Source organism: Pygocentrus nattereri, chromosome 11 (genome assembly GCF_015220715.1).
Source record: "Pygocentrus nattereri isolate fPygNat1 chromosome 11, fPygNat1.pri, whole genome shotgun sequence".
In the NCBI taxonomy this organism is placed as follows: domain Eukaryota; kingdom Metazoa; phylum Chordata; class Actinopteri; order Characiformes; family Serrasalmidae; genus Pygocentrus; species Pygocentrus nattereri.
This window is the reverse complement of record NC_051221.1, coordinates 25,782,447-25,807,901: the sequence shown is the minus strand read 5'-3', so window position 1 is coordinate 25,807,901 and position 25,455 is coordinate 25,782,447. Positions and strand designations below refer to the sequence as shown.

At 41.2% G+C, this 25,455-nt stretch overlaps 1 protein-coding gene across 5 annotated transcripts; it reads left to right on the top strand.

The window, feature by feature from the left end:
* Nucleotides 1-3,392: 3,392 nt before the first annotated feature.
* Nucleotides 3,393-25,329, top strand: ice2 (interactor of little elongator complex ELL subunit 2). 5 transcript variants are annotated; one of them, XM_017708334.2, is made up of 15 exons: nucleotides 3,397-3,546; nucleotides 4,164-4,265; nucleotides 4,505-4,799; nucleotides 4,904-5,008; nucleotides 5,172-5,306; nucleotides 5,396-5,512; nucleotides 5,672-5,828; nucleotides 6,992-7,170; nucleotides 7,309-8,200; nucleotides 8,949-9,115; nucleotides 10,893-11,022; nucleotides 22,090-22,174; nucleotides 22,434-22,484; nucleotides 23,154-23,406; nucleotides 24,854-25,329. In XM_017708334.2, exons 1-15 carry the CDS (start codon nucleotides 3,533-3,535, stop codon nucleotides 25,013-25,015), a joined length of 2,844 nt encoding a protein of 947 aa, XP_017563823.1. In that variant the 5' UTR covers nucleotides 3,397-3,532; the 3' UTR covers nucleotides 25,016-25,329. The 5 variants fall into 5 exon arrangements, 3 of the variants coding, with proteins under 3 accessions (XP_017563823.1, XP_017563822.1, XP_017563824.1); XM_017708333.2 differs by having other exon boundaries at nucleotides 3,398-3,546; nucleotides 4,901-5,008; XM_017708335.2 differs by lacking the exon at nucleotides 3,397-3,546 and having other exon boundaries at nucleotides 4,172-4,265; nucleotides 4,505-4,538; nucleotides 4,639-4,799; nucleotides 4,901-5,008.
* The last annotated feature ends 126 nt before the right edge of the window (nucleotides 25,330-25,455 follow it).

Here is a 25,455-nt window from a genome sequence, read left to right as displayed (position 1 = left end):
GGATTGTGGGAGGTGTGAGAAGTGAAACAGGTTATTATTATTATTAGTAGTAGTTGCAGTAGTAGTATTGTTATTATTATTATTATTATCATTATTATTATTATTATTATTATTATTAGTAGTAGTAGTAGTAGTAGTAGTAGTAGTAGTAGTATTATACAAGCAATGTGCATAAAAAGGACAAAATAGTTATCAAACAAATATTTATAAGTGGTACAGTGTACAAAAGTATTAGGCCTAATTACTGAAGGGTTTTTTGAATGATTTGATAATTTGAGTACATATACATTTAAATGTATTTTATTTCCAAACAAAGCATTTGTGTAGGCTTAAATAGAATTTTGCCTAAAAAAAACCAATCATTTCATAAAAGAGTTCTTGTCTTCTCTTCAGGGGTGGAAGCAGGAAAAACAGTTACACTCTTTGTAAGAAAACCTGAAAAAGAATTTTAGAAAATTCCGCAAGAGATACAACCCCAAAGGAGATGCTCAAAGGGTTTATCTTATTGGTGACAAAAGAGCATTCTGACATATCAGCAGGGTTAAACTTAGCTAGTTTATAATTTACTGGATAGTTATGAATAATCTTAAAGGGGAATAATAGAAAGAAGGTGGAAAACAAAATGTGCCATTTGGGCCTGACTGAAGTGATCGTTTGACAACATCAGAAATGGCACCAAAAACTTTACCAAATTCTTTTAAGATAACTGGGAAAGAATAATTATTCATTAATCTTGCATGAGAAAACAAAATTCCATTATGGTTATTGTTATTTTTCCACACTCACTGGTGCGTGGAGACAAAAGGTAATATGTTTTAATGTTTCATTGATCTTAATATGAAAATATAGATTCTAAGTGTTTTCTTACAGCAGTAAAATGAATATCTATATTTTTATAAAATTCAATGTGTTCCTGAAACTGAAGTGAAGAAATGAATGTAGCAAATACATTTGAGAGGAGCCATATATACAAACAGCCACTTGAGACCAAATGCTCTGTGATGTTAGATCATATTGTGTTAATTCACTCAAACAGTCGCTTTATGTTTACTACCTCGTTTTCAAAAAAACATTTTTTTCTGCTGTGCAAAATGTAAATACACACAGAATGCAATGATGTAAAAATCACTTAAACTCTATATTTAATTGAAAATAGTATAAAGATAACTTCACCTCTTCAAACCGAATTTCTTGTGTTTTTTGGAAAATATACAAGTTGCAGAGTGTCCCAACTTGTTTGAAATTGGGGTGGTAATAGTAACGCATTTAATTCTTCTTCTTCTTCTTCTTCTTCTTCTTTCGGCTGCTCCCTTTAGGGGTCGCCACAGCGGATCATCTGCCTCCATCTTGCCCTATCTACTGCCACCTCTACTTTTACACCAAACATCTTCATGTCCACCTTCACTACATCCATAAACCTTCTCTGAGGTCTACCTCTTCTCCTTCTACCCGGCAGCTCCATCTCCAACATTCTTTGCCCAATATATCCACTATTCCTCCTCAACACATGTCCAAACCATCTCAACCTGGCCTCTCTGGCTTTATCTCCAAACTGCTCCACCTTCACTGTCCCTCTGATCTGCTCATTTCTAATCTTGTCCAGCCTTGTCACTCCCAACGAAAATCTCAGCATCTTCATCTCCGCCACCTCCAGCTCAGCCTCCTCTCTTTTAGACAGAGCCACAGTCTCCAAACCATACATCATAGCAGGACGCACTACTGTCTTGTAAACCTTCCCTTTCACTCTTGCTGCTATCCTTCTGTCACACATCAGCACTGACACCTGTCTCCACCCACTCCATCCTACCTGCATCCTCTTCTTCACCTCTTTTCTACACTGTCCATTGCGCTGGATGGTTGACCCAAGATATTTGAAGTCATCCACCTTTACGACCTCTACTCCTTGCATCTTCACCTTTCCACCTGCCTCCCTCTCATTCACACACATGTATTCTGTCTTATCTCTACTGACCTTCTTTCCTCTCCTCTCCAGTGCAAACCTCGACCTCTCCAGATTCTCTTCCACCTGCTCTCTACTCTTACCACAAAATACAATGTCATCTGCAAAACATCATGGTCCATGGAGCCTCCTGCCTGACCTCATCTGTCAACCTTTCCATCACCGTTGCAAACAAGAAGGGGCTCAAAGCTGATCCCTGATGTAACCCTACCTTCACCTTGAAACCATTTGTCACTCCAACTGCACACCTCACCACTGTCTCACTATCCTCATACATGTCCTGCACCACCCTAACATACTTTTCAGCTACACCTGACTTCCTCATACAGTACCACACTTCCTGTCTTGGCACCCTATCATATGCCTTCTCTAGATCCACAAAGACACAATGTAGCTCCTTCTGACCTTCTCTGTACTTCTCTACCGACACTCTCAACGCAAAAATTGCATCTGTGGTACTCTTTCTGGGCATGAAACCAACCTGCTGCTCACTGATCTGAACCTCTCGCCTTAGCCTTGCTTCAACTACTCTTTCCCATACCTTCATGGTGTGGCTCATCAACTTTATACCTCTGTAGTTACTGCAGCTCTGCACATCACCCTTGTTCTTAAAAATGGGGACCAGTACACTACTTCTCCACTCATCAGGCATCCTCTCACTCTCCAGGATTTTGTTAAACAACCTGGTTAAAAAGTCCACTGCCTTCTCTCCTAAACATCTCCATACCTCCACAAGTATGTCATCTGGACCAACTGCCTTTCCATTCTTCATCCTTTTTAAAGCTGCCCTCATTTCAACCTTATTAATTCTCTGCACTTCCTGATCCACTATCTCTGCCCCCGTTGTCCTCCTCTCTCTCTCGTTTTCCTCATTCATTAGTTCTTCAAAGTATTCCTTCCATCTACTCAACACTCACTGTTCACGCACTAGTACATTTTCCTCTCTATCCTTTATCAGCCTAACCTGCTCTGCTGTACATCCTTTCCAGCTCTATCTCTCTGTTTAGCCAAACGATACAAGTCCTTTACTCCTTCTTTACTGTCCAGCCTCTCATACAGCTCATCATAGGCCTGAGCCTTTGCCTTTGCCAACATTCTTTTCGCTATGCGACTAGCCTCACAGTACTCCTGCCTACTTCCTTCATAATGCATTTAATTCTAATGAAGTTTATTTAATGCTAATACACTAAGTGCACTTTTAGTGTAGATTCAAGTTTTTTAGTGTAGGAACGCGAAAAACATCTCAAATAAAAAAAAGCATGGGAACAAATGATGGGGCCTGTTCTTGCGGAACGTTTTGGTACGCTCGCTGTTTTTGCACGGTATCATTTCACCGTAGCATTATTTTGATTGTAGCGTGAGCGTCATCCAAGGGTCGCGTCCCAATCAACACACCTCTGTACTTCACACCCTGCACTAATGAGTGGACATCTAATACTATATGCGTTATTTTTACACACCATTTAGTGTGCTAGTATGCGGTTTGGGACGAAGCGAAGTTCTCTGGTCATGCTTGCTAACGTTAGCGCTGCACTGTGTTGTGTTTGTACAGTCTGAGTGAAACCCACACACATGGAGCTGAAGTGGTAAGTCATAAATTTATGTCTTATTACACCCAATACGCATTAAATAAACCTTTAGTTTTTGTTTTTTTTTATCTTGCTTGAGCTAAAAACCTTCATATCAGACACTTTGGAAAGATCTTCGCTCGTCTGATCAGAAACCACAGCAGTTGTTTTCAGAGCTGATTAGTACCTTTTTACATCTTCTCAAGTTGGAATTAGCATTTTCTTCAATATTTTATTTTAAAAATGATACTGCATTTACTTCCACTCAGATATATCCGTGAAGAAATTACTGTATTTTAATTTAAATTTAATTACAGTGTAGTTGCTTACATTTCGGTAGTAAGCCCTACATTGTTCTGTTGGTTTATGGATGTACGCCATTGCAGGTCTGTAAGTTACTCTTTTTTTGGACCTGCTACTTCATACTTCTTTTTTTTTGGAAAGGTATATTTACTTTTACTTGAATCATTGTTTGTAGTTACTACACTTTGTAGTTACTACACTTTAACTTGAGTATGGGTTTAGGATGTTTTACACACTTCTGGCTGTTTTAAACTAAAAGAATAATCTACACAAGTCTAGACTCTGATAACCTGTGTCTTGTCCAGGAAGGTCTAATCCTGCTCTCTCTTTAGGGATGAGCTTCCGTCAAGCAGCCCTGTGCCATTTTCCAAAGACACCTTTGAGAAATTCTCACTGGCACCCACAATAAAAGAGCTGTGGTCTCTTTTACAGAGGTGTGTTGATGCCTCTACTACAGTTTACCGTATGTAGGTGGTTTAAATTTACAGCAATAAAACAGGGGCAACTTTGTTCATGGGGACAAAAAGAAATCTGTAATCAAGTTATATGTTTAAGACTTTACCTCGAGTTTACTATGTGCTATTGTTCATTTCTTATTAATTGTATTGTTCATAATTAAATCATTTTATTTGTAATGATGCGTTACAAACCATGAAATGCTTTACCTCTATAGTCCTGATGAAGTTGAAGTGAAAGAAGAAAGTAAGGTAAGACCAGCTGGTTCCTCCTCAAAACCATCCAAAATCAAAAACATCACACCACAGAGCAGCAGCAGAAACAGCTATGGCTCTGCTGGCTCCACTTCAGACTGCAGTGACACTCCTGCTGACTGTAAGATGAAGCAGAATGAGGGATTCCCCAGTCCAAAAGTACCCTATCCTTGCTACTCAGCCATCAACCACAAAGAACGACTGGCTTACCTGCGGTTACTAAAAGAACAAAAACTACCACACAGCTCCACAAATAATGTATGTTTTCTTTGAAATTTGCCTCACAGAATACTCAAATATTTAGCATTAAAATGTTAATAAGTTTATTACCTTTTATTATTACTCATAATCTATTAAAGAAGGTGAAGAATGAGATTGCAGAGTTTATGAAGTACCTACAGGATGTCTCCAAAGTATGTGCCGATGACTACAAGTACATGCCCCTGGGAACCCCTCGCTACTTAGAGGTATAGGACCATTCTGCAGAAAGCTACAGATTATTTCACTTCTCTGAGTCATGTAGAAATTAGTCTGCCCTGCTCTTTTATTTGTCTGTTATGATCATTTTGCAAAAGGAAAAAAAATAAAAACAAAATATTTTAATGATGTGTTTCTATCTCTGATTAACAGGAATATTTTAAAGCCTGCTTGGACTATATGACAAACTATCCGCAGATTTACTGTATCCAAGAAATCACCAGCCTGACTGGGGGGAAGTTTGTGCCTGATATTTCCTTCAACGTTGAGAAACAGCTGCTTGCAATGGTAAATGCCCTTTGAAATGGTATAAAAAATGTACAGCTATATAATTACTTAGGCTTGAATATTTTTTGATTTTTGTCCTATCTATTTAGGGCAACATAGAGATGGTGGAAAAAAGGATGCTGCCAGAAGAAACTCAACTGTATGTGGATTATGACTCTGTTTCAGCTGGGGTTGCTCCATGTAAAAAGGCCAGCCATTTTCACAGAGTATGTGTTTTTTCTCTGATATGTCTTTAACATATCAACATATGTTGTTTTTGAATGACCTAAATCAGTTTTGTGAAAACGGCCACTAGAGGGTGCTGTTGACCCTATTTTGGAGGAAGCTGTTTGAGTGTCAGGTGGAGCTCTGTTTTTAATTTACAGGCTATCAGCAGTGACACAAATGCAGAGAAGCTCAGTGCTATATATGAGCCTCATGTGTGTCTAGCAAAGGAAGCCTTCCTCCAGCTCCTGAACAACAGTGCTGGGTATACAGAAGCATGGGAGCTACCAGTCTGGGTGAAAGAAAACCCTGGAAAATGTGAGTTTGTCTGTCTTCCCTAACAAGCTCCTGACAGTAAGCATCCTTCTGACTCAGCTTATTCTATTCATGCAGTTACTACTATGAGAGAAACCAGACAGTAGACACAAGCATTGGGACAAATAATCAGTTCTCAAAATTCTTTCCAGTTCTTTCTCAAAAGATTCTGCATTAACTGCATTGGATATGCATTGACTGGTCAACATTCCTGATGAAAAATATGCATTGTAGACTGTATTGCATATAAACTCAATTCCAAAAAATTTGGCACAGTAGGAAAAATGCAGATAAAAACAGAAAGCAATCAAAAGAGACATTACAAAAACAAAGTATGTAACATTTTACCTAATCAACAAATTAGTTTTTGTAAATATACAAATTGCCGCCTGCAAAATGCTAAAAAAAAGTTGCACAGTTAAGAAAATGATCATTAACGGTGATACAAACATGTTTGGGTTTGAAAAAAGCATCCAAGAAAGGCCTAGCCCATTATGAGCACACAGGGGCTGAGACTAGCCACTAGCCAAAAATACATCAGAAAATAGTCCAGCTGTTTAAAAATAATGGGCCTAATTCACCAACCATTCTTAAGAAGAAATTTCTTCTTAAAACCCACTTAAACAGTTTTCTCAAAGATTCTGATATTTGCAAATATCAATATTTGAAGATTTGCAAAGTTCAATAGCCTGCATCTTTGATGGTATGGGGTTGCATTAGTGCCTATGGTGTGGGTAGCTTACACATCTGGAAAGGCACTATCAATGCTGAACAGTATAAAGAGGTTTTAGAACAACATATGCTCCCATCCAGACAACATCTCTTTCAGGGAAGGCTTTGCCTATTTCAGCAAGACAATGATTAACCACATACTGCATCCATCACAACAGCATGGCAGCACAGAAGAAGAGATTGTGTGCCTATTGGTCTATATGTATAATTATATACTGTGTTTGTGTGTGTCGTTTGTTTTATTATTGCATCTTGGTACCTTGAACCAAAATCGAATGCAACTGTGAAAATCTTAAAGGTCCCCAACCCTAGTGCACACCTGCTCATCATAACAAATGAACAAATGTGAATTTTCAAACAGATGCCTTGATTTGCAGCTAGTTGTTTAGAAACATGATTACAGGATAATTTGCAATATGTTTGTTATTGTACAGGCAGCAGTAAAACGGTATACATTGACCCTCCTCTGCTGAAGACGCAGATGACTTGGAGAGAGAGAAATCATCTCATTCATGAGGAGAGTGTAAAACTAGCATATAAGAAGACAGGCTCAAATCCAGTGTTTTTTCTCCTAACAGAGGACTATTCCAATAAAACCAACTTTGCCCCAGAGGTAATACGAAGTACATTATTTGTAGTTTTCCCAGTCGTGTTTGTTCATGACAGATTTGGGGTAAATATACATGGAATTTCCACAATGAGTTTTAGGTGATATTTTAATTTTTGCATATCTTTTTTTTTTGACTCTTAGGAAAAGTTTTCCAGGGCAGTTGTTTCATTTGACGACACCAGCATAGACTTTGAAGTGGATGTAACTGAACTGGAGTCATTTGGGGAGTCCTACCAACTCAGTAAAAAAGTAAAAGGCCATGATGAATCTAAAGCCCTTTCTAAAAATCATACATTAGGATTATCTAAATCTAAATTAGGCTCAGATAAACATGCTCTGGCTGGAGCTTCCACACCTGAAGACATTTCTTCATCATCCCATGCATTGCCAAAGGAAGAATTTAAAGATGAAGCAGCCAAGACTGATGTAGACGACAGCTCAACGGACAAGAGTACTGGAGATATTTTGAATGCTGTATCTGAAGACCCTGTGAATAATAGTTCCTCTGTAGAAGAGTGCTCCAGTTCTGAATGTCCTCCAACAAAGCGGATAAGGTGCAACTCTGTGTACAGTTCAGACCACAGTATGGATTCTGATGAGGAACGCCTTGTTATTGATCACCCAGGCTCCCCACTGTACCATGTAGCCAAAAAGACCCAGATGGCTCCACCTGCTCCAGAGAGTATCACTTATGGCATCAATGAGCAAACTTCAGATCCGACCACTCCCTTGAGTCCTACTGGCTCTGCCAAAGAAGCTAAGAAAGGAAAGAGAAGGTCCAGAGTCTCTGGGGACTGTGATCAACTGGGGCACATTTTACGAATGCAGAATGCCATGCTGAAATCCACCATAAGCAAGGGTCAAGAGCCTTCAAAAGCACAAACCTTGGAGTGTAGACCTCCAGAGCCCAAATTAAACAGCCATCCTCACTCTTTGGTCAAGCCCTGTGTATCCTCCTACCTGGACTCTGGAGAAGGCCTGGATGAAGAGGCTGCAACTCCTACCATATGTCAGCCAACAGTGCCAAAGAAACGTTAGTGCTCATTGCTTTTTTAGTTTATGTTGTTTTTTTGTTTGTTTTTTTTGAAAGGAAAGAGTAAGAATTTCTTGCATGCAGAAAAGTAGTAAAGATTTTGTGAGCCTGTTAGAAGAGCACAAAGTTAGTTCCAGATTGTCCTTTGATGCCTTGAACCAACATATAGATTTAATAAATTCTATTACCAGCACATGTGATTTAACTTAATGAAGGATTGATCGGATAATGTAAACGTCCAGTTTGCACAGCATAAGAGATCTGTGCATTAAAGTATTACACATTGTCATCACATGAATAAAAAACATGACTGAATAATTACCAATATGCCAATTTGAATTGAAGTGATATATCCTGAATTTATTTCTGCAGTTAATTTTATAGTAGTTAAAAGCCACCAGAGGCTTTACAGATGTTTCAATATGCATAACCCAACAAGTTACTGACATGATAAATTCACATGGGACTGAAATTGCATAGATAATTAGGTAAATATTGCAATACTGGACCAACTCATGTCAAAAAAGGCCCATCTGAATAGTGCATAACGCAGAATAAGTTTTTTTTCTCTGCTGATATGTTGATAAGCACTTGCCGTCTTGCTAAAAAAAGCCACTGGTGTTGTACAGCAGTGAAGAACTTCAAGTTAACAAACACTTCTTATAGAAGTACTATTGCATTAAATTCTGCTTGAGTTACAAGCTCTGAGAGTTGGTGTTGAAGTGAGTTGTGTTTGTGGCTGTGGCAGGGCTGCTGAGAGAGGAGCTGCTGGTGAGTGCAGAGGACGAGAAAGACTACAAGGCTCCAGAGGAAGCCAGTGTGCTCTATAAGCTATACAGCCTGCTGGACGTGCTGCTGATGGTGCGCAGCACCGTAGACATCGCCCACCCTAGACATGATTCAGGCACCTTCAGCGTGAGTGCTACCAGGGCCTCCTGCTATTTGGGTCTGCAGATGTGGAATGGCACACTGAACATTTTTTGTGAATGTTTTTTCAGTGTCAGTATGTGTTAAAATAAGGTTGTGCCAGAGTCACATTCAGAAAAAAAATCTCTTTTGATGTAGCTTTTAAGTGATGGCCAACCATTTTATTTTATTACAATCGGATAAGACATTTTTAGTGTTTGAGGTATATAGACACCAGATTAGCATTGTGCAAACTGCATGCCTAAATCATCACACATTGTGACACAGAAGAAAGCAGAGCACAACCTAACACAGGGAGAAAATAACATGGATGTTATACTTGGTGAAATAAGTTTGTGTAGAATGTGCTTTTAATTATCTTCTCATAATTCCAGAGCAACATCATCAATGCATTTTGACACCAATCAAAGATGTCTCTCAAGGTTTAATCTGGATTATACCATTAAATACAACTTTTTTCATCATGAGTGTTTGTTGTTAGCGCTGTCGCCTCACAGCAAGAAGGGCCTGGGTTTGATTCCCTAGCTGGGCGGCCAGGGTCCTCTCTGTGTGGAGTTTGCATGTTCTCCCTGTGTCTGCGTGGGTTTCCTCCCACAGTCCAAAGACATGCAGTCAGGCCAACTGGACATGCTAAATTGACCCGATGTGTGAGTGCGTGTTTCTCTGTCTGTCTGCCCTGTGATGGACTGGCGACCTGTGTGGCGGTCACCTGTTGTTATCCTGTTGTTAGTTTTTTTTTGTTTGTTTGGTTTTTTTTGGCTAAACATTTTTAATGTGTTTAAAAAAGATGTGTGTCATATTAATTGTGTCCAGTACTGGACACAGGCTCTTTTCTTAAATCCTGTTCACTTTGATAATTGTATTTGTATGTATGGGAAAGCTTGTCTGGTTTAAACAACACAGACGCAAGTTGAATTAATTGTGTTTTGCATCGATTTCCTAGGCCTCCTAGCAACTGTTACAATTAGCCCCTAGGTTTGGAACAGTTAAACCTGGTTGTGGGGTAAGTTGTAACATTTGGTCTCATGCCATTTTTGCGTGAATTGTTCACAAATAGTAGGTTTCTGGCATAAAATATTAATATTGCTCAAATACTTGCCAAAAACAACTTTCCAAAATAACAAATTTGTTAGGTTGTGCCCTGCATATACAAAAGTGTGTACCTAAAAAAAAAAAAGGAGTATCAAATAACAAAAAAAATATAAGTTGAATCTGTGATTTTCTCTTAACAGAGAGTACATAAACAGGTCTGTTTAGTTACTTAATGGGAAGGCATGTGATGAATTAAGCATGCAGTTTACATGATGCTGTTTGGTGGAGTATATGTGTGAATTGCTGTGACACTTAACATGTCTTCACTGATGGAATACACTTGGTGCTGCTGGAGAGTACTGTGTAAATTTCATCCCCACTCCCTCTCAGTAAATATGCTTCTACTTTCCTGTGCAGCTTTATCCTAGATCCTGCTATTAGGTCATATCATAATATTTGCAGACTGTTGTGATTCCAGTCACTAGGTCACACACATTCACCACCTTTCCAGGTATTTATGATAGAAACAATTAATAATATTATATGACAGCCCAGAGCAATATAATAAAGCGAGTAGTCTAGTCTAATATTACAGCTCATTAAGTAGTTGTGTGTACTTTTTAGTTTATTGATCGAGCTGTTTCTGATAAGTGTGCTGTGTTTGAGCAGGTTGCATTATCACTTCTCTGTGTGTGGAATAACAGTGTAATATGTGTTGGCTGTGTTGGTGCAGGCTGTGCCAGTGCATGTGCTGCCTAAGCTGGAGTACCAGCTGTGTTATGGAGCGGAGACCCTTACCCACACTGAGGCATGCCTTCTCTGGGCTGAGCAGCTCCTCCACTCCAGTACAGTGTCTTTCATAGGTATGTCAGTTTACACACAACTGCTGAGCTGCATGAGATTGGTGCTAAATGAATGTGCTGAATTTGATTATTTTCATGTCAAGAAAGTATGTATGTGTGTGTGTGTGTGTGTGTGTGTGTGTGTGTGTAGATTATTACATTTTACTTAGTAGTAAAAAGGTATTTTTATATATGAACTGTTAATGTGGAAGCAGATGTACCCTCGCCAATCATTTTATTCGGAATACCTGTACATCTTTTGCTTATACGTGCAATTATCTATTAAGCCAGTTGTGTGGCTGCAGTGCATAAAATTATGCAGGTACAGGCCAGCTGCTTTGGGTAATGTTCACAACAACCATCAGAATGGGGAAAAATCTCCTGAGTTTGACTGTGGCCTGTTTGCACCGCACAGGCTGTTTTGGGTGTTTCTTTAAATGCTGGTTGCACAGTGTAATAAAGAAAAAACATCTAGTAAGCGTAAGTTCTGCAGACAGAAATGCCTTGTTGATGAGAGAGGTCAAAGGAGAATGGGCAGGGTGAGCTGACAGAAAGGCTACAGTAACTCAGATAACCACTCTGTACAACTACAGTATGCAGAAAAGCATCTCAGAATATTTCCAACATCTTGTGGAATCCATGCCATGAAGTATTGAGCCTGTTTTGAGAGCAAAGATAGAGTCTAACAAGTGTTAATATGGTGTGCCTAAGTGCTTGGTGATTGTACATCTGAGCATGTGCATGTTTTATATAGTGGCATTTGAGATGCATTCCTTTTATTAAAAAAATTCTCTTGCAAAACTTTGTTAACGTGATGACTTGATGTATGTGTGTGTGTGTGTGTGTGTGTGTATGTATATATATATATATATATATATATATATATATATATATATATATATATATATATATATATATATATATATATATATATATGTACATATACACACACTGCTCAAAAAAATAAAGGGAACACTTAAACAACACAATATAACTCCAAGTAAATCAAACTTCTGTGAAATCAAACTGTCCACTTAGGAAGCAACACTGATTGACAATCAATTTCACATGCTGTTGTGCAAATGGAAGAGACAACAGGTGGAAATTATTGGCAATTAGCAAGACGCACTCAATAAGCACACAGGTGGGGACCACAGACCACTTCTCAGTACCGATGCTTTCTGGCTGATGTTTTGGTCACTTTTGAATGTTGGTGGTGCTTTCACACTCGTGGTAGCATGAGACGGACTCTACAACCCACACAAGTAGCTCAGGTAGTGCAGCTCATCCAGGATGGCACATCAATGCGAGCTGTGGCACGAAGGTTTGCTGTGTCTGTCAGCTGTGTCTGTGTCCAGAGGCTGGAGGCGCTATCAGGAGACAGGCCAGTACACCAGGAGACGTGGAGGAGGCCGTAGGAGGGCAACAACCCAGCAGCAGGACTACTACCTCCGCCTTTGTGCAAGGAGGAACAGGAGGAGCACTGCCAGAGCCCTGCAAAATGACCTCCAGCAGGCCACAAATGTGCATGTGTCTGCACAAACAGTTAGAAACCGACTCCATGAGGATGGTATGAGGGCCCAACGTCCACAGATGGGGGTTGTTCTCACAGCCCAACACTTTGCAGGACGCTTGGCATTTGCCAGAGAACACCAGGATTAGCAAATTCGCCACTCACACCCTGTGCTCTTCACAGATGAAAGCAGGTTCACACTGAGCACATGTGACAGACGTGACAGAGTCTGGAGATGCCGTGGAGAGCGATCTGCTGCCTGCAACATCCTTCAGCATGACCGGTTTGGCAGTGGGTCAGTAATGGTGTGGGGTGGCATTTCTTTGGAGTGCCGCACAGCCCTCCATGTGCTCGCCAGAGGTAGCCTGACTGCCATTAGGTACCGAGATGAGATCCTCAGACCCCTTGTGAGACCATATGCTGGTGCGGTTGGCCCTGGGTTCCTCCTAATGCAGGACAATGCTAGACCTCATGTGGCTGAAGTGTGTCAGCAGTTCCTGCAAGATGAAGGCATTGAAGCTATGGACTGGCCCGCCCGTTCCTCAGACCTGAATCCGATTGAGCACATTTGGGACATCATGTCTCGCTCCATCCACCAACGCCACGTCACGTTGCACCACAGACTGTCCAGGAGTTGGCGGATGCTTTAGTCCAGGTCTGGGTGGAGATCCCTCAGGAGACCATCCACCACCTCATCGGGAGCATGCCCAGGTGTTCTAGGGAGGTCATACAGGCACGTGGAGGCCACACACAATACTGAGCCTCATTTTTTTGAGCAGTGTGTGTGTGTGTGTGTGTGTGTGTGTGTGTGTGTGTGTGTGTGTGTGTGTGTGTGTGTATATATATATATATAGCCCGAAGACTGCTGGGATAGGCTCCAGCACCCCCCCGCGACCCTGACGGAGAAGTGGCTTAGAAAATGGATGGATGGATGGATGGATATATAATATGCATGTATATATGTGTGTGTGTGTGTATACATACATACATACATATGTTTGTATGTATGTATGTGCTTGAAAAAGACTTATTAGGAAATTTTGGTCTAATATAAAGCATCAAATGTTGTGGGCTCGCACAATTTTCATGGAATTAACTTATATACATATTCATAATCAGACAGTGAGAACAGGTAGTAGTCTTTGTATTGTTGTGATCCATAAGTAGAAGTTAATGACAGTCTGGAACTTTGTCTGGCAAGATAAGCATTGTCTTGTTCAGGTAAACACAGATTCATCATCCATGTCTGTAGTTTTTCCGTGGCAACTGCTCAGTACTGCTCAGTACTGTTCATTCCTGCTAGCAGTGCGGCATGCAGAATTAAGAGGAGGTATTGTACAAGTTCAGATAAAGTTTGCTTAGAGCAGCTGCAGTAAGACTTGAGTAGTTTTCTCTATGATTCAGAACAAAGCAGAGGTGGAGTCACTGTTTAGAGGAAGCTACTCCTCCCTCTCCTTCCACAGGCCTCTCACATGACTCACTTAGTCTCTGTGTGTGTTTGGAACTTCTGTTGCCATAGCTACCATCATTTCAACTTAGTCCCAGTGGCAAATGAAAGGGGGGAGAAAACCCACTCTCTTGCTTTGTAAGCACACACTCTGCTGCAACAACTGCCAAGTTTTTTAAGGCAGCTTAATGGTGTTCAGATAGGCTAGTCTGCTTCAGACACTACTTGTTAACAAGTGTCTGTTTTTATTTTTACATGGGTCAAAAGTGCCTGAAAGTATGTTCATAAATATTTGAGTGTCATCATTTTTCTATTTTTGGAATGTGCTACCCTAATTCTCATTACTGCAGTGTCATCATATCTGCTACTAATTACTGATATTTATCATCATTTGGCTTTTTTTGGAAAAAATATTATTGTATTACTTGTATCTATCTGATTCTCCTAATTTTAGTGTAAGTTCTCAAGAAGAGAACCAGAGGAACAAAATGGAATAAGTGGAAAGAAAGGGCTGTCAAAGAGTTGAGGTAATCAGATAAAATAACATATACACAATGTCATATGTTTTAATAGTTAGCTTTAATATGCTTAGTCTTGCTGCTAAATTTGAGAAAGCAATCAGAAAAAAAATGGACACATTAAAATTTTTGTTATGCTATTGAGAATTTGATTACTTAAACTGGAAAATGTTACTAAAATCTTTTTTAAAAAAAAAAGGTTAATCTTTCAGGTTGATTTTTAATTTTTCCACCATGCATCATTTTTTTGCATTTTTTAAAAAAGAAACATTTTATTTTTAGTTTCATGTTTTAACAAGCTGGATTCTGATATTTATATTTGTGAGAGCAACCTATATATGTATTTGGCAAATAAAAAGCCCTTGTCACACTTTTATAATTAAAGTTGATTCCCCTAAAATTAATGTAAACAAACAGCCAACGCTGAATGTTTATCAGCATTTTCAAGGTTCTCCTCTAAGCTTGATAACACCTCTTTGTTATACTATTTTTGAATTATGATTTTATAATAACTTAAAAGGGTCTGCTCCCACAAATTTTTCACAGCTGATTGGCTTTTTGCCCACACCCCATACTGATTTGCTCTTTCTGAAATCCTGTCCTCTCCTGTAAAGGTCTTACTTCTCTTCCTAGGAATTTTGATACGCTTCAGCAAACTGCTCTCTGTTTGTTCAGAATCTGACCTAATGGCTGCACGTTCCCACCACATTTTTAAGCACGTATGCACTCACAGTGTGATAGAGTCGGGGGTGTTAAGTCAGTGGAAGGTGTGGCTGCAGTTTTTCATTCCAGTGAAACGGGAGCAGTCAGTTCTTGAGTTTTAACTGAACTTTTGCTTGGTATGAATACAAACCTGTAACTACACTGGCCTTTGGTAAGGTAAAATTGAACATCCTGGATTTTAAGCATTTAAGCATAACATCTTTCTTATGCAATCGATCAAAAAGTCCCTTGCAGCCACACTTAGTAGAACTGGATGGTACGTATATAACTTAGCATCACAAAATTTTCCAAATATATGACAGTATGTGATATTTGAGTTTGACTAATGCTTTCTTGACTACTGGTACAAGACAGCATGTGTTGATTAGATTGTTTGATTCAATTCAAATTGAAACAAAGAAACCTTACACATTTCCAGGAAAAAAAAAGCTTACTAGTTATTTTAATATGTATTTTAAACTGTTATTTCACAGCAGTCTAAAGTACCCAGCAAACAACATGCATTGCAGTTAACTGACATAAAGGGGAATTCCACCGGTTTTCAAAATTTCTACATAATTTAATGGCAAAAATTTAAACAAAGTCAGAATGGTTTCATGTGAGATGTTCTATTATAGAGAAACCATATTTATCAAGAGGGCATTAGGAACCAGACATCTAAAGAATGTAATGTCTCCAAAAAAGCTCCTTGATAAAACGTTATTATCAGAAATAGGCCTAAAGTTGCAGTTCAGGTGAGGCTTCATGCTTAGTCGTCAGTTTATAGACTACAGTAGACTAAATTAGTTTAATGTATGTAAAAGTGGAAAAAAGCGGCGGAGGAACATATTTAGAGAGTCTGAACAACTGTGCAATCTTGAAGGAATGCAAGGGAGGAATGAACCAGATTGCTTCAGCCTATCCCCCCAGAGAATTCCTTTAGTTGAGGAAGGGAATTCATTTTTTTTCACGTATTTCAAGTATTATTTAATTTGAAGCACCACTTGAATCTTGCTTGTAACTCACTCCCTCATGCATACATGGGTCATCTGTGTAAATTATATTAGATAAAGGATGCACTTTAGCTTGTCACCTTTAATGTGCTCAGAGCACACCATCTTTTGTTTTGTTTGATATCACATCAATTGCTACACTATATATATATGCATGTATGCATATGTATGTATGTGTATATATGCATGTATATATATGTATGTATGTGTATATATGCATGTATATATATGTATGTATGTGTGTGTGTGTGTGTGTGTGTGTGTATATATATATATATATATGTATATATATATGTATATATATATATATATATATATATATATATATATATATATATATATATATATATATGTATATGTATATATGTATATGTATATGTGTGTATATATATATATATATATATATATATATATATATATATATATATATATATATATATATATATATATATATATATATATATCCATCCATCCATCCATCCATCCATCCATTATCTTCCGCTTCTCCGGGGTTCGGGTCGCGGGGGCAGCATCCTAAGCAATGAAGCCCAGACCTCCCTTTCCCCAGCCACTTCCACAAGCTCTCCAAGGGGGATTCCGAGGCGCTCCCAGGCCAGCTGGGCGATATAGTCGCGCCAGCGTGTCCTGGGTCTTCCCCGGGGTCTCCTCCCAGGTGGACTCGCCTGTGACACCTCCCGAGGGAGGCGTCCAGGAGGCATCCTAACCAGATGCCCGAACCACCTCAGCTGGCTCCTCTCGACGTGAAGAAGCAGCGGCTCTACTCCGAGTCCCTCCCGGATGACTGAACTTCTCACCCTATCTCTCAGGGAGAGTCCAGACACCCTGCGGAGGAAACTCATTTCGGCCGCTTGTATTCGCGATCTTATTCTTTCGGTCATTACCCAAAGCTCATGACCATAGGTGAGGGTGGGAACGTAGATCGACCGGTAAATCGAGAGCCTTGCCTTATGGCTCAGCTCTTTCTTTACCACAACAGACCAGTAAAGAGCCCGCATCACTGCTGACCCAGCACCAATCCGCCTGTCAATCTCCCACTCCCTTGTACCATCACTCGTGAACAAGACCCCGAGATACTTGAACTCCTCCACTTGAGGCAAGAGCCTATCCCCGACCCAGAGAGGGCTCTCCACCCTTTTCCGCCTGAGAACCATGGTCTCGGATTTAGAGGTACTGATTCTCATCCCAGCCGCTTCACACTCGGCTGCAAACCGATCCAGCGAAAGCTGAAGTTCGCGGCCTGATGTCCCCAATAGGACCACATCATCTGCAAACAGCAGCGATGTGACCCTGAGGTCACCAAACCGGACACCCTCCATCCCTTGACTGCGCCTAGAAATTCTATCCATAAAAATTATGAATAGAATCGGTGACAAAGGGCAGCCCTGACGGAGTCCAACTCTCACTGGGAACGAGTCTGACTTACTGCCGGCCATGCGAACCAAACTCCTGCTTTGTTTGTACAGGGCCTGAATGGCTCGTAGCAAAGAGCCATGTACCCCTTACTCCCGAAGCACCTCCCACAGAATACCCCGGGGAACACAGTCGAATGCCTTCTCCAGATCCACAAAGCACATGTGGACTGGTTGGGCAAACTCCCATGAACCCTCCAGAATCCTGCAGAGGGTGAAGAGTTGGTCCAGTGTTCCACGACCAGGGCGGAACCCGCACTGTTCCTCCTGGATCCGAGGTTCGACTATAAGCCGGACTCTCTTCTCCAGTACCCCTGCATAGACCTTGCCAGGGAGGCTGAGGAGTGTGATTCCCCTGTAGTTGGAACACACCCTCCGGTCCCCTTTTTTAAAAAGAGGCACCACCACCCCAGTCTGCCAATCCAGTGGCACCGCCCCCGATGTCCACGCAATGTTGAAATGGTGTGTCAGCCAAGACAGCCCCACAACATCCAGAGCCTTGAGGAACTCAGGGCGGATCTCATCCACCCCTGGAGCCTTGCCACCAAGGAGCTTCTTAACTACCTTAGCGACTTCGGCCTCAGTAATGGACAAGCCTATTCCCATGTCCCCAGACTCAGCCTCCTCACTGGAGAACGTGTCGGTGGGATTGAGAAGGTCCTCAAAGTACTCCTTCCACCGCCCAATGACGTCTTCAGTCGAAGTCAGCAGCACACCATCTCCACTATATACAGTGCTAGTGGCACACTGCTTTCCCCTTCTGAGTCGCCTGACTGTTTGCCAGAATCTTTTCGGAGCCGACTTAAAGTCACTTTCCAAGGCCTCACCAAACTCCTCCCATACACGGGTTTTTGCCTTGGCGACAACTGAAGCCGCAGATCGCCTGGCCTGTCGATACCTGCCAGCTGCCTCTGGTGTCCCACAGGCCAACCATGCCCGGTAGGACTCCTTCTTCAGCTTGATGGCATCTCTCACCTGGGGTGTCCACCACCGGGTTCGAGGATTACCGCCCCGACAGGCACCAACTACCTTACGGCCACAGCTACAGTCAGCCGCTTCAGCAATGGAGGAACGGAACATGGCCCATTCTGAGTCAATGTCCCCCACCTCCCCCGATATCTGGTCAAAGTTCTGACGGAGGTGTGAGTTGAAGATCAATCTGACAGGTTCTTCTGCTAGACGTTCCCAGCAAACCCTCACTATACGTTTGGGCTTGCCTGGTCTGACCGGCATCTTCCCCCACCACCTGATCCAACTCACCACCAGGTGGTGATCAGTTGACAGCTCAGCTCCTCTCTTTACCCGAGTGTCCAAAACACATGGCCGCAAGTCCGATGACACGACTACAAAATCAATCATTGAACTGCGGCCTAGGGTGTCCTGGTGCCATGTGCACTTATGGACATCCTTGTGTTCAAACATGGTGTTCGTGATGGACAAACTGTGGTTTGCGCAGAAGTCCAAAAACTGAACACCACTCGGGTTCAGATCAGAGAGGCCATTCCTCCCAATCGCACCCCTCCAGGTCTCACTGTCATTGCCCACGTGAGCATTGAAGTCCCCCAGTAGGACAATAGAGTCTCCAGGAGGAGCACCTTCAAGCACCCTTCCCAAGGACTCTAAGAAGGCTGGGTACTCTGAACTGCTGTTCGGTGCATAAGCACAGACAACAGTCAGGACCCGTTCCCCAACCCGAAGGCGTAGGGAAGCTACCCTCTCGTCCACCGGAGAAAACCCCAACATACAGGCACCGAGTCGAGGGGCTATGAGAAAGCCCACACCTGCCCGCCGCCTCTCACCATGGGCAACTCCAGAAAAGAATAAAGTCCAGCCCCTCTCAAGGAGATTGGACCCAGATCCCAAGCTGTGTGTTGAGGTGAGCCCGACTATATCTAGCCGGTATCTCTCAACCTCGCGCACCAACTCAGGCTCTTTCCCCGCCAGTGAGGTAACGTTCCAAGTTCCAAAAGCCAATTTCAGCAACCGAGGATCAGAACGCCAAGGCCCACGCCTTTGGACACTGCCCGATCCACAACGCACCGAACCCCTACTACTGCCCCTCCCATTGGTGGTGGGTCGATGGGAGGGGGGACTCATGTAACTCCTTCGGGCTGGGCCCGGCCGGGCACCATGAGTAAATGCCCGGCCACCAGACGCTCGCTGGCGAGCCCCTCCCCCAGGCCTGGCTCCAGGGTGGGGCCCCGGTAACCCTGTTCCGGGCAGGGTACACAAGTCCTGCTTTTGTGTCTTCATAGGGGTTATTATGGATCACACTTTGTCTGACCTGTCACCTAGGACCAGTTTGCCATGGGAGACCCTACCAGGAGCTTTTGCTCCAGACAACATAGCTCCTAAGATCATTCAAGCACGCAAACCCCTCCACCACGATAAGGTGGTGATCCAAGGAGAGGTATATATATAGTGAGTGTGTGTGTGTGTGTGTGTGTGTGTGTACACTGTGTGTGTATATATACACGCACACACCCACACACCCACCCTGATCAGGCATAACACCTAGTTAGGTTAGGGAACTGGCCCTGTGACTGGAAGGTTGCTGGTTCGAGCCAGTGTCCTTGAGCAAGACATCTAACCTTAACCTAATCTTAATCTGTTTCTCTACATACTTTGTTAGCCCCCTTTTACCCTGTTCTTCAGTGGTCAGGACCCCCTTGGACCCTCACAGGGCAGACACTATTTGGGTGGTGGAACATTCTCAGCACTGCAGTAACACTGACATGGTGGTGGTGTGTTAGTTTATGTTGCGTTGGTATGAGTGAGGGGATCAGACACAACAGTACCCCTCTTGTTACTGGGATGGAACCCTCAATGGCACATCTCAGCACCTTTAGTCAGAGAACATAACTGTACCAAAAGCCACTGACATTATATTTTCTAAGCTATATTGACTCCACACATGTTGTCTCATCTCTAGGCTTTTTATTTTATTGTTCTGGGAAAAACTGATTTAAGGTTCACAATTAGACCTTAAAACCACTGTTGTACCTTTAAGGGTACATTTACATTGTTTTTACCTTGATGAACAAAAAATGTACCTGCACAGAGTTTTTGTTTTTATGTTGTTTTTTTTTAAAGTATTTCAAGGCCTGAAAGGAAAACTCTATTCAGAGAAAGTGCCAGCTAAACTTATAGTTAATCAAAAACAGTTGTTTTTTCACTAACGTTTGCTTTCTCAAATCAGTAAAGATATAGAAATAACAAGCGACATCAGGTAATGCGGGTCACTGTGCTGGCTGTTCTGTACTAGTTCTTGTGTCTCAGCCAGAATCTTACGTGATGGCCTGCATGGCCTTGTTTTCAATTCACACTGACCTGCTGGTGCATATTTTGGCACGGCTTTATAAGGACTTGTGCCCTACTCCTGCAATTTTGTTTGAATATCATCAGCAAGAAGATCAGCCTGTAGCTTAGCAATGTGCTGATCGTGTCAGGTTCAGTCTTTAGAAATCTGGGATTATGTGTGGAATATATTCTATTTTATTGGATCTCTGTCCTCCTCAGTGTTTTATGCTTCACTCACAGACTAAACACTGGAACAAAGATTATATTCTGTTGTGTCTTACTTCATATGATTTTTAAGCCTACTTAGAAATGTGCCTAACAGTTACTGATGGTCCACTGAAGTTAAGTAGTTGTGGGCATGGCCTATACTTGTATGGGATGTGTTACTATAAAGGTCACATTACTGATAGTCGCTTCTGGGCTAAAACTGCAGCTGTCTTTTGGGTTATAAACTATAATTCTTTTTTGTCCTTTAATTCTCAGTTAATTATAATCTTGCTGATAATCTCTAGCCTAGAAAAGCATTCAGTAACCAGGAGTATCTGAAGACTATAAAAACCTCTGGATTCATTCATTCATTCATTCATTCATTCATTCATTCATGCTTTCTGTCTTTCTTTCCTTTGGCTGTTATGTAATGAGAGCTTCTCACAGTTCTTGTGCTCATGTTGCTTGTAGAGACAGGTCTGTGGCTTTCAGAGTCAAGTAGCATGATGTAATATGGAGTTGCTCTGCAGCAGCATGCTGCTTCCTAACTAAACCCTTGTCGTTTAAAACAGGCTTGCAATGGATAGATGTTGTTAATGCACTAGCTAATAACTTAAGTTTTGCAAATGACCTTGAAAGAGAGGAATCCACCTGTTTATACTGTTTGCTAATTTGCTAAGATGATTTTAACTGGAAGTAAACTTGTGTTTTTAGAGTTCGCATACGTGAATAATCTATCTGTCACTATTGACTGGCCAAGACAAGTCCAGCATACTGCACCCTATGAGACTAAGTTCAATTGTACTGAATACAAAATCACTTTCAATGAAAAGTTCAAATACTGTTTGGAAAATCATGCTTGCCAGAGCTGCATAAAGCCTAAAGGGCATCTGCTAATATCAGTATTTATTATTCTTGCATGTGTGTACCTGTGTGCTTGCCTGTTTTGTCTGTGTAGGTCGCATTAATGCACACACATCGAAAGTGGTGCAACTGCAGGAGCTCTCGGTTGACTGGATCCAGAACACCTCCTCTGATTTCAAGTACGCAGACCCTGCTTCACTGCTTCTCCTCATGGGGCCCCTGTATTAGCTAAGCTTTATCACAAAAGTGACGAATGCTTATTACGCAAGTTGAGGAGTGCTCACTGCATACTTTAATGATTTGATGATTGCTTTATGCTATATCTCAGTGTGAACTTGAGTTAGTGGTTACAGATGATGTTCAAGTTTTACCAAAATAGTTTTTCTTAGTATTTGTTTGTTTGTTTGTTTGTTTGTTATATGCTCTGTTGTTTTACAGGCCAGCTAGGTGCTTGAATACTCTCTATCACATATTGAAAAAAGTCATGGGGTGAGTTTACCTTTTTTTCCCTTATTCAGCCTCTTTTTCTGACAGGGTTAAACTTTAAACAGTCCACACTTGGTGAAACACTTGTTTATAGTTTCCCTCTTTAGCGAGCCCCCTTCAGGCAGCCCCTTCCCACATGTCATAAAAGGACCACAGTCTGGTTGTGCCAGGGCTTACACATGCCTTCCTCTGAAGTGTGTAGCAAAGGCTACCGCTATGTCTGTGTCCGACTACTGGCTATGCACTGTCGAGCAGCTATGAATGATACTCTCGTCTTAGAAGAGGGGTCATCTGTGAGTTGGAGCAGATATTTTTCTTCATTTGATTCTGACTAGTTTGGCATATTGTAGTTGTTACCTTCTCTCTGTTGTGCGATGTTCTTACTTGACTGTTATCATTCACCCACTGTCTTGTGAGCTTGCCTTGTGTCTTGGAAGGAATGCGTGGATATTTTGTCATCTCTCATGTCAGAGCATGCAGCCAAACAGGGTTTATGCTGAAGTATGTTTCACAACCAGAATGCTGCCGCCTTTTATTCCAAGTCAGTTTATCGCAGTCTCATTTCATAAGTCACCACCTGACAGCATATATTCCTGTTGGAAAGCAAAGCAATTAATCTAGGTTCTCACATTATTGGAATAAATCAAAACTCTGTGTAACATTCTGCTTCAGCTTACAGGAGGGGAGGTACCTGTTGGGCCACAAACCTGGTGAGGCAGTTGTGACCATCTTCAAAGCCAGCGATGAAAAGAAACCCAGTCGTAGTATCTATGACCTTCAAGCAGTGCACTCTGGTCCCCCAGGGGTCCCTCTAGAGGACAAGGTGCCCTGGGTTCCACTGGACCCATTCCACCTAATGCCTTTCCATCAGAAATACAAAAGACCACCTTGCACCTTCCCCCCACGCCCACCCCCACAGCGAAAGGTATGATGAATGGAATATGTCTTTCCAGTTCAGAAAGATATCAAATTTTAAATTACTAAATCCAATCAATTCTAAATGAAATGGGAATCATTGTTAATTTTTAATGCTTGGCTCATTTGATATAAAGCTGCAACCTGGGCGTAGTTATTAAATAAAGTACAATTTCATAATTCTTTTTAGAACCAAAGCACTTCCTGAACCTTTTATGTAACTCACTCGCTCATGTTACTGTGCATTTAAATAGCACCCCTCCAAGTCATAACTGGCTGATATAATACCAATTAAAAAATACATTCATTTATTATTTAAGTTATTATTGACATTATAATCCTTAGGTGAGACATTTTGCTAAAAATAATTTTGTTGCACACCATCTTTGTTTAACCACTGCAAAAGCATCCCTCAAGCATTAATATAACCTGAAAAACTAATTTATTTTAGTGTTGATCATTCAGTGTGTGTATATATAAATTACATTTCTTGTCAGCTAAGTAATTGAAAGTGAAATTGTAGTCACTGTCCAGACTCAGTGGGCTTGATGGAACACCAGCAATGTGTGCTGTAGACAAAACTCTGTCACACTATATGTCCTTGTTTATGTTCATAGCCTTTTAAGACAATCTATGAAAGATAAGGTCTGATTATGTGCTTAGAAGAGGCATATTTGTCACAGCCCTGCACACCTAGCTAAGATAAACAGACTTCCCTGAGGTGCTGCCTTTCCAAGCAAACTGCTCACTGCCCAACCCTCCTTGTTTCTCTGTAATCTCACATTCTCTGTAGTCTCACAGTCTCTGTGCATTCTTGTTCAGTAATTCGTTAATATAACAAGCGCTGACTGCTGCTGGTGGGGTAGCCGAAGCCCTCTCACAATAATGGGTACAAATAAGAGTCTCTGAAGAATTCAGACCAATTCTTTACTTCTACAAACCACTTCCAGCAGTGGGTTTTATTGCTGCAGGCCCTAAGGATAGCAGACACACCTTCACACCATGTTAAAACAGTTTGCATAGTAGTTAAGCTTGCAGACCAGATAATTATCACTGCTCAGCACTTTAATCCCCACAAAAATCAGGTCAGAGTCTATTTTTAGGTAGCACTCTATGTAAAGCAGATAATTCAGGGGGAATCTGTGACTTTACAGACACAATAAAGGTATGAAATTATCTTATTTTGTCACATTACCTGAGGTATTTGATACTGTCAAGCTTTAGCTTTGAGTTAAACCAGCTGGTCATTGTTATTAGATCTGGTATTATTTTTCCTCAGAACCAGTAAGCATGCATGATCATCTGATTATAGATGTCTTATGGTGGCTTGAATTAAGAAATCGCAAAGCTACTGTGCTACTAGTTTCTTGGATGAGTATCAGCTGCCTGTTTCTTTCTCTTTATTTCTGTGATTCTCTGTTGCCATAACTGTCTAAGTCTCTCACACATGCCAACAGGCAGGCAGGAGTAAAGGAGGAAAGCAAGGTAACACTCCAACCAGACCCACACAAGGGACCCAAAACTCTTCAGCAGTTGCTGATCAAAGTCAGGAGAAGAAGAAGAGGAAGAGGAGAAGTTTACAGCAAAAACAGAAACGGGCAGGAAAAGTGATGACGTAACAGAAGGAGGACACACAGACCAATTAAATAAGCGGTGAAAACTAGTACTTGCTGAATGCAAGTAGGAGTTGGGAGGGTGTCAGGAAGTTCCTAAGTTAGAGTGGGACTAGTCAGGGAAAGATCTGTTCATGTTAGAGTATGAGAAGCTGCCAGATGCTGGAGAAAAAGTAATTTCCTCAAAAATATCTTTTTTTTTGTAAAGTACAGTTCAGTTACTTTTTATATTTTATGGGAGAAAGATTGTAATGATAATGTTTGTACTTTTTGTTTCTATTTGTAAATTGAGAATTAATAAATTGTTAATATAAACTCTTTTAGTTTTGCATTTTTAATGTATTTTTATTGTTTTCCTGTTTCAAAGATGCTGATTTTGCACAGTGTAGCTATAAATGCTGAACTTCATTAACCCTCTCATGCATGAATTATAATAAACTCAGTCA